The 10261-nt window shown below is 42.3% G+C and overlaps 1 protein-coding gene across 2 annotated transcripts in view; it reads left to right on the plus strand.

Moving 5' to 3' along the window:
• The first annotated feature begins 438 nt into the window (after nucleotides 1–438).
• LOC107663977 (potassium voltage-gated channel subfamily A member 1-like) overlaps nucleotides 439–10261 on the plus strand; it is a 39353-nt gene continuing 29530 nt past the window's right edge. For both annotated transcript variants that reach the window (XM_016454418.1, XM_016454420.1), the window contains exon 1: nucleotides 439–4024. In XM_016454418.1, coding sequence (XP_016309904.1) covers nucleotides 677–2698 — 2022 coding nt within the window. In that variant the 5' untranslated portion in view covers nucleotides 439–676 and the 3' untranslated portion in view covers nucleotides 2699–4024. The remainder of the gene's footprint in view (nucleotides 4025–10261) is intronic.

The raw sequence follows: 10261 nt of genomic DNA on the forward strand, positions 1-10261 counted from the left end.
AGGATGTGCCACAGTAGTATTGTTATTAATATTATTATCAATATGTAGCGCAGGATTAGTGACTTATGCCTTTGTTACTGATTACTTTTTCAAAATGTTCTGCTCATGTTGGTGTAGGCTATCCATCCCAGTCTGCTTGGGCTACATTACGATGAGCAGTTTGCATTCTACAACACGTTTTTCTTTTCTTTGCAGCTGTTGCTGGTGTCAAGCGGATTCAGTGATTCATTCATAGCCACCGAAGGGGCAGAGGACGAAACAAACCTACACCCCACCCCTCCCTCACAGTGAAGATGGGAACCAGTGATTTCATAGGCGAATAAAGTCTCTACCGATCACCTCAGATAACGGAGCTCTCCTCCTGCATTCAGTTTCCTTTTGGATAACGCAGGCGCGCGCCGCGCACATGGATTCTAGAACGGTTGGACACCGTTTTCTCATAATGATGATGATTATGATGATGATGATGATGTCACCAGAAGCGCATCGCTTCGCCACAGTTGTAAAGTCCAATTACAATAAGTAAACGTGCACCGAAAGAGCCTAAAGCAATTCCGAAGGCAGCGGACCTACAGTGCCAGTCAAGTGCATTTATGAACTTGCTGAGGCCGTCTTTAACGCAACCTCGTTCTTCAGCGCGTTTTCCATCATTCTGAACGCTTCGTAGTTTGAGAAGATGGAGTTTGCTATGGTGGGCGCGGACAGCGGGGGCTGCAACACCCACCTGCCCTATGGATATGCCCAGGCTCGCGCCAGGGAGAGAGAGCGCGAGCGGGAGCGGCAGTCTCGCGCAGCGGCGTCGGCGGCGGCGGCAGCCGAAGCCGGAACGGTCGGAGAGGGAGGTGGGTCCAGCGGCCATCCCCACAACCATCCGCATCAGAGTCGCACCGCCTCTTCAACGAATGCCAACAACAGTAGCGCCGGGACCGCCTCGCGCCCCTCCTCCTCCTCCTCCTCCTCCTCCCAACAGCCGCAACAGCAACAGCAGCAGCAGCAGCAGCAACACCACGAGCCGCCACAGCAACTTCTCCGAGAGCGAAAAAAGCAACGAGGCGTCGCGCGCTGGAGACGGAACCGCGCGGCACTCGGCGGGGATCTACGCCAATCAGAGTTGGCGCTCCTAGGATCCGAGGAGGACATCATGATTGAGGAGGACGAGGCGGAGGGCGAGGAGGAAGAGGAGGACAGGGGAAGCAAGAGATCGAGTTTTGTCTATAACATGGATGATGAAGAGGAGACGGTTTCGTTAACGGACAGGCGTCCTCAGTCAGGGTACGAAAATGTTTACCACGAGTATGTCTGCTGCGAGAGAGTTGTCATCAACGTGTCGGGCTTGAAGTTTGAGACCCAGCTGAAGACTCTCGCGCAGTTCCCAGACACTCTCCTGGGGGACCCTGAGAAGCGAATCAGGTACTTCGACCCTCTGCGTAACGAATACTTCTTCGACAGGAATCGACCGAGCTTCGACGCCATTCTGTACTTCTATCAGTCCGGGGGGCGCTTGAAGAGACCCGCCAACGTGCCGTTTGACATCTTTTCCGAGGAGGTCAAGTTCTATGAACTCGGGGAAGAGGCGATGCTCAAGTTTCGCGAGGATGAGGGCTTCGTGAAGGAGGAGGAGAAGCCGCTGCCCGAGGACGAGTTCAAACGCCAGATCTGGCTGCTGTTCGAGTATCCGGAGAGTTCAAGTCCAGCCAGAGGGATCGCGGTCGTGTCAGTGCTGGTCATCGTCATATCCATCGTCATCTTTTGTTTGGAAACATTGCCAGAATTCAGGGACGACAAAGAATTCCTCAGCCCAGGTAAAAACTCCACGCAGGCGGACAATGGATTTACGCCGTTCAACGACCCCTTTTTCATCGTTGAGACGGTGTGCATCATTTGGTTCTCGTTTGAGATCATCGTGCGCTTCTTCGCGAGCCCCAGTAAAGCTGATTTCTTTAAAAACGCGATGAACTCCATAGACATCGTCTCTATTTTGCCTTACTTCATAACTCTCGGCACAGACCTCGCCCAGCAGCAAGGCAACGGGCAACAGGCGATGAGTTTCGCGATCCTGAGGATAATACGACTCGTCCGCGTGTTCAGGATCTTCAAACTGTCTCGGCACTCGAAAGGTCTCCAGATCCTGGGGCACACTTTGCGCGCGAGCATGCGAGAGCTGGCGCTGCTCATCTTCTTCCTCGTCATCGGCGTCATCCTGTTCTCCAGCGCGGTGTACTTCGCGGAGGCAGACGAGCCCTCGTCTCAGTTCACCAGCATCCCAGACGCGTTCTGGTGGGCTGTAGTGACCATGACCACGGTGGGTTACGGGGACATGAAGCCCATCACGGTCGGGGGCAAAATCGTGGGCTCGTTGTGCGCCATCGCTGGTGTCCTGACCATTGCGCTTCCAGTTCCTGTCATCGTGTCCAACTTCAACTACTTCTACCACCGGGAGACTGATAACGAGGACCAGGCGCCCGTTGTGGAACAGCCTCCGCCGGGCTGTCCGTACTTTCCGGATTTCCTGAGAAAATTCAAAGGGTCCCCATCAGGGTCGTCTTTGGGGGACAAGGCGGCAGAGTACATGGAGATGGAGGAGGGCGTAACAGAATCTCTGTGCGGGGCTGACACGCAAAGCCCGAGCAGAGGGAACGGTACTGACTTAGGCGGAAAAAACAGTTCACAATCACAAACTCTACAGACAGATGTATGATTATGGACGAACGGTAACCTCCTCAGGAGGTTTTCATAAAGATGACTGCACAAATGGATCAGTTAACAGCACACATGCACAACTTGAAGACATATACACAGTACGCGCGTGCGCAAACACAACGAGACGCTCACACACACACACACACACACACACACACACACACACACACACACTCGCTCTCATCAAGTTCTGGACCTGAGCTGAAACATTTTTGCAATGTGGCTACTTTTGTAGTGAAACATACCCTGTAATCACGTGACAGGCAACGCAAAAACCACCAGCTTTACGTGACGTGGAGAGGTGTCTCTATCTGCCCACGACTCCCGGTTCATTAATGAAGGCAACAAAAAGAACTTGCATAAGCACTTTATGAGTTACATTTGTCAGTAATTGTAGGGAAAAGAGGCGAGTTCTTCTTATCTAATGCTATTATGCAATAACGTTTAAATCGTTTGCACTATCATCAATTATGTTATAGTCTCCCAGTTTAATGCGGAGGAAAGTAACAAGTAACACTGAGGTAGAGAGGGAGGACATTGAAAAACGACTCAGCAATCATACTATGAGTTGCGTTATTAATTAATTCGAAATACTAGCAAACATACGCTGCAATCTTCTCTGATGAAAACCAATTCAGCTAATAGTAATGAATTATTTTAACGTATTTGAATTATTATGATTAATTGGAAAGCAGCATGCTGCGTAACTTAATGCAATGTTATCTTAAATCCCATTATGGCAAACATGTGTCCGCATAGCAGTATTCAGTATGTTCTACACTCTGGTAAAACCCCTTGTTGCACACCCTGTGTAGTTCTTTGTGCATTGTCCACAGTGACTGAAAAGTCATTTATAGTCAGTCCCTTTTGTGAGTATTGGAAAACAAATCCGTCATGTTAGTTTTTGTTCATTAGCACAATATTTGAAACAAACACCATAATTCATCCATCACGCGATGCGAGGATTCATTCTTTCTAAGCATCACAGTCACATTATGGCATACCGAGGCCAAAATAACCGGTTCGCATTGTCTCACAAAGTAAACACCTTGTACAACAGAGTCAACGACACCATGGCTTGAAGGATCAGTTTGGCCACAGTTTTCAAGTTGCTGTCATGGGAGTATATTTCAAGGGAATGCTTCATGCAACTATTTGTCCTCATCCCTTTACCAAATGACAATGCATCCCTTTATAAAAATGCTGGCGGAAATGTACAGCACGGAAGGGAACATGAACTTGGTGGACTTCATGCACAGTGAATTCTCGTCCTTTTGGAGTGCACGATGACCACTAAGCATGCGCAGTGCTTTACGGATCCCAGGTAAGCGATTTCTGTGTTAAGAATTTGCTCAGTCACACAGCAATCATGTTGTCATCATACACTCTCAGTTTTACGCAGCATCCAGGTGTTTACACATCTGCGTGTACCTACTAGTTGTCTGTTATGGCTAGGAACAGGTGTTCCACGTGATCTCAGCATGCATGCGATTTCAACCCTCATGTTTTCTCGTTTTATAATAATATGTCAACAATGTATTGAATTGCTTAGCAACAAGGGGCTTATTGTCAAAGAGACGACTAACTGTGCTGTGTTCCCTTGGAATCCAAAAATCCTCATTGTTCATTAAGTGTTCCGAGCTTCATTCTCTGATGTCATAATAGCTGTTACCATTTTTTGTAGACACGATAATTACCATTTAATCTCTAGTAAACCGATATTTTGTCATTAATAAGACATACTCTTAAGCACAGCTACAGGGAGATAACTATGGCCTCCCTCGGCCTGCTCATCTCTCACAACACGATTACTTGGCCAACGTGTAGGCTACTTATGTAAAATATGCACACTCGATATTAGATTATCGTAAGTGCCTTCTGTGTCATGTCAATCTAGTGCCTTGTGGGCTTGTTACAGGAAAAATGGTTGTGTAAGTTGATGAAAAAGTAACCGACAACTGGCATTTATCAGCCATTAATGCTGTCACCTCTATAAACTCTGCACACTATGTAAAGTATCCCTTTTCAGTAGGGATCCTCTCACAGCTTGTAGTAGATGCACTACTGATAACGAGTTATATAATGACATTAAATTACAGGCAAACTGCTCTGCCTTTAAGTAAAAAAAAAAAAAAGATCTTAATAGTAATAGTCTTAAAGGGGTCATATGATGCGATTTCAAGTTTTCCTTTCTTTTTGGAGCGTTACAAGCTCTTGGTGCATAAAGAAGATCTGTAAAGTTGCAAAGACTAAAGTCTCAAATCCAAAGAGATATTCTTTATAAAAGTTAAGAGTCAACCACGCCTACCTAAAACGCCTCGTTCTAACACGCCCCCACATATCTACGTCACTATGTGGAAATATTAGCATAATGCCGCCCAAATAGTTCTAAAAAAAAAAAAGAAAAAAGAAAAAAAGGGTCCATTCCGACTTTGCTATGACAATCTGGCGTTTCTGAATCAGTGACTGTAAGTATGTTTTGTTATTAGTTTAAGTATTTGCTATTGACTGTTAAAATGTGGAGTTTTGCACAGCGCAGAGTAACGTGTCGTGTGTGTGTGTGTGTGTGTGAGGGGAACAGGGTCACATCACATGTCTTGATATTTACTTTGAAAGCTGAAGCTGCAATTATGGCAAGGGGCATTACATTTCCGACATGTGCTTGTGGTGTTTGGCCAATCACAATGCACTGGGTCAGCTGGCCAATCAGAGCAGACTGCGCTTGTCAAAGGAGGGGGCTTTGTTGAAAACGACGTGTTTGAGAGAGGCGGGGCATAGAGGACCTACAATAATGTACAGTATTTGAAAAATAATGTGTTTTTTGAACATTAAAGCATGTCAACATATTCTGTTACACCAAATACACAAAATAATGATCTTTAAAATAGCATCATATGACCCCTTTAATGATTTTATCATATAGTTCAACAGAGGTGATGCAAATCTTTTAATTCTAAAACATATTTACTTTGTTAATGTACGTTCCTGGTCTTGTTATGAACAATTCATTGGTACTTGTTATTAAGACAGTCTTCACAATTTTCACCACATTTCATTATCAAAATGTAATAACTTTCCCTAGCTTGCTTTCCTTTCCTTTTCTGATGTCACTTAGTCTGCACAGACTATCGGATAATTTTAAACAATAGTTTAATACTTATACTAGGGAACTGTTTTAACAAGCTCATATTTGTTAAATCCACATCTAGTAAATTCTTGCTAGAAATTAAGTTTTCTAAGTTTACATTTTATTGGTAAATATCCTGCTTCGCTTGGAAATGCATCATATTATGGATTTAAAATGGGTTGTGACCAGTAATTTATGTTGATTTCAATATTCAGTATTTAAACACATTCTATATGCTGAAGCTATCCATCTATCTATCTATCTATCTATCTATCTATCTGTCTGTCTGTCTGTCTGTCTGTCTATCATCTATTCTGTATATCTATCTATCACATGCATTATTGTTTGATTTATCTTTTCATAATTATTGTTTATAATAGACTGTGAATGACCACTACGCAGTCAATCACCTTCTTATACATTAGAGGTAAACAAAAAAAAGTCAATTCTTTTCATTTTTATATGGTCTATTTGACTTACTTTTTTCACACAAATGCTTTTTAATACATGTCTCATGTTTTTGTTTGTAATGTTACGGTAGTGTATTGGCTGTCCCACTAATATAGTTACACAAATAAGAAGTGGTTGTGCGTAGTCTTTGTACAAAATCTTTATGTTTACTGTTGAAATCTGAAATGATATTCAGTGTAAATGAGGATATATTGATAGTCCTTAATCATTATGAGATCCTGCTTGCTGAGTCATGCAGTACTTTTGCACATATACGCGCAGGCACTCATATTCATGATAACCCAGGCTATTAAGCACTCGTTTACAGGTTAATGTTGCATAGCCTGTGGAGAGGTGTTACGCTAGCTCTGTCTTCATTTTTTGCTGTAGTTCATATTGGATTGCACCAATACTTCACAGCACTAGTTATTTGCTCTGCTGAACATTTTTAAAACGTTTGGTGCTGGCTGTGAAGTAATGGCTGTTGCCCGTCTTGAGCTCTTTTAAGTTTCTCTGGGCTTAAACGTTGTTGTTAATGATTCATTGCGTCCAAAAGATGAATCTGCTTCAGCTTCAGAGGATATTTTCTGAAAACAATCTGTTGTGCTGCAGTCCAGGCATTTGTAAAATGGATACCAAACTAAAAGTTGGCTTCTTTCTCAGACTTTATTATTATTTGGCATCCTTCTCTCAATCTGTCTTTCCCTTTTCTTTCTCGGTTCCTTCCATTTGCCTCTTCTTCTACAAGGCAGAAGCGTATCCCTCCACTTGTGGCAGCCTCCTTCACTTCTCTGTAAAATAACTTACAGAATCACACGCGTGTCAGAGACTGAAAAACAGAATGTAATTTCTGTGAGATCAGTGGACTCGCAATGCATGTTATTTATTTAAAGTGTAGGTCCATATGTGTGTGCTCGCTTGTCTGCGAGAGTGTAATAAATCAATAAAACCCTTCACCCACATCACCTTCATAAATATCAGACTCAATGCCACAGTAAATGGATATTAAACTAGATTTCCTAATATCAATCACCCATGACTACGAAAGACATTTTGCCATATTGATAGATCAGTGTAACAGCACTCATTTCCATAACACTGACTCTCTGTAAATATCAAGACTGGCATTTGAGCAGTGTGGAGAGCCAGAATAATGTGGCATTAGTCCAACCGAAAGCAATCAGCATCACTCCACTCGGCATTAATTAGCTGCCGTGCGTGATGTGTGTAGTATGACACAGAAGTGTTGCTGTACTTGGCATGATCACCATACCCACACATACATTGGGGCTTAGTGGATGATGGGAAAATAAACAGCACTATAGATTAGAAACTGAGTTGTCATGGCAGATTTTCACTCCATAATCCCCTCATCTTCTCTCAGTAGAAACAACAGTGTTGCGTGGGTTAAATCAGTTGGGCAGAAAAACACTAGCTAGTTACCCTTATGTAACCTTAAAATAAAATTGTATTTCTGCTAAGTGTTGTCCTCTAAACCGCTGTTAGTGTCAAGTGCATTGTGTGGCCTCAAGCACAAGTGGTGTGATGCAGCTGACAAATTGTTCTATGTAAAGCAATGTTTAACATCTTCATGACATAGAGGTACATGTTCATACTCTGAGGGGTGCAAACTGGGTTTTTAGGATCACAGGGCTTGCTAGTGCCAGTATACAGAGAGTTTTGTTTGGATGGTGTCCAGTGGTTTCTTTCAATGAGTCCCTCAGCTAAGAAAAAGTTCAGTAAGAGGGTCAGTGATGTACAGTATAAAAGGAAGAAAAACTCTTTTTACTCTTTTTTTATTTATTTCTAAACAAGCTTCAGTTTAATGACTCATGTGGTGCAAACATCAAGTAAAATGTGATGTGAGTGTACTGTAGGGCTGTCCAAAAAATGTTTGAATTTCGAATATTCGTCGAATTTAAAATAAAAATCCACATTTTAGGTGTGCGTTAAGGAGGCAGCCTTATCAGTGGCGCACGAGATGCGATGACGATTTAAGTGTCGTTGCATTTTAATGTTTTTGTTATCCTGTCCAGTTGAACCCACTGGATGCGGTGCTGCTGTATTCAGAGGCGTCATGCCCATTCACGTGCCCCCTCAGATTTTTGAGCCAATTGGATTTTGAATGCAGCTTCCAAAAGACAAAAAAATAGCCATTTCATATTTTCTATATTTAATACAATCACACCGGCGTGATTAAAACGTTTAGTTCGTCATATCATTCAATTCAATTCAATTCAATTCAAGTTTATTTGTATAGCACTTTTCACGATACAAATCGTTGCAAAGCAACTTTACAGCAAATGAAGTTTCTACAATATTTAGTGGTAGCTTATCAGTGGTGACTGTCAGTCAATGTACATATGGCAGAAATGTACAGAAAAATCAATTAAAGACGTAATCAAACAGACGATGAACACTATTAACAGCAATTATTATATGATGCAATCAAACTTATAGCAAAATTTGGTAGTTCTGTATGTTGTTTCAGGGTTGGCATCATCTGAGGTCCTCTGAGGGGTTGGCATCATCTCTTCTCAGGCGTTCTGGATCCAGACTGAAGCGTGTGTAAATCCTAGTTATATGTTGTTATAGATGTCAATCCCGTGGCAAAAACAGAGAAACAAATAGAGACATAATTAGCGTAGCTGCTGTTCCAACCAAGCAAAATTGATTAGTTTAACCCAAGCTAAAGAATAATAATGTGCATTTGATGAAATTCTTCATAGAGATAATTTTTTTGCAGGAAGGACCACAATTGAGCAGACAACTTTTTCAAAAATTTTAGACATAAAAGGAATATTTGAAATGGGTCTGTAATTTGCCAGTTCACTAGGATCTAGTTGTGGTTTCTTAATAAGAGGCTTAATAACCGCCAGCTTGAATGGTTTTGGGACGTGACCTAAAGACAACGACGAGTTAATAATATTGAGAAGTGGTTCTTCTGCTACAGGTAACAACTCTTTTAGTAATTTAGTGGGTACAGGATCTAACAGGCATGTTGTTGGTTTAGATGCAGTGATAAGTTATAGATCAGCTATAGTTATACAGTCTTTATAGATTGTACAGCGCAAGTATCATTAAAGCGGGTAGAGCAAAAGTCATCATGGCAGTTATTTGAGATTTGACACTAGTCATATGGAGCGTAGCGTCCTGGAGATGTCCGATAGGAGTTCTGCTCCGACTCTGCTGGGGTGCAGGCCATCAGCGCGAAAAAGCCTAGGACGCTCCCAGAAAATATTCCAATTATTAACAAAGAGCAGTTTCTGTTCTTTACACCATGACAATAACCATTTATTTAGTAAGGGATAATCAACAGCTAGCTGTGCATTAAACAATTTGAATGCACGACGTGGAGGCGAAGAACCACCCGACGTGCAGTGGAGGCAGTCGAGTATTCAGACAGACCATGGCATAAAAGCAAAAAGTCTACTGAACCTTTCATGTCCTCGTCGATACTAGGGCTGTGTATCACCAGCAAAGTCATGATACGATACATATCACGATACAGATGCCACGATACGATACATATCACGATACATGACTGCACTGAATTTCACCTCAGCAGAATTTAGAAAAACAGCTGTTTATTAAACACTGCTTACTATAGTGCCATTTCTTACTATTGGCAGAGCAGGCAGTTGACCTCTGCATTATGAAGGGCCTCCAGAACTGTACCACAGTACAATATAGGTAATGGCATATGTTTCATGTTTACATTGTGCACTCCCCACCAGGTACAATATTCTGATTGTTTGCATCTTGTTTTTAAGCCCATAAATAATAATGTACTTTTTCTAATAAATTTATATTGTAATGTACTCATTCTAATATATTTAAAAAATCATTTACATTGCTGGTAGGTTATCATTGCTCAAGTTAACACACTCTCTACAATTAAAAAAAGAATAATTAGAAGAGTTCTAAACTAACGCGCTGTCTTCACTGTATCTAACGCACACACTCTCAAGGCTGATTTAAGGC

This window comes from Sinocyclocheilus anshuiensis, unplaced genomic scaffold (assembly GCF_001515605.1).
Source record: "Sinocyclocheilus anshuiensis isolate Anshui unplaced genomic scaffold, SAMN03320099.WGS_v1.1 scaffold2129, whole genome shotgun sequence".
NCBI lineage: Eukaryota > Metazoa > Chordata > Actinopteri > Cypriniformes > Cyprinidae > Sinocyclocheilus > Sinocyclocheilus anshuiensis.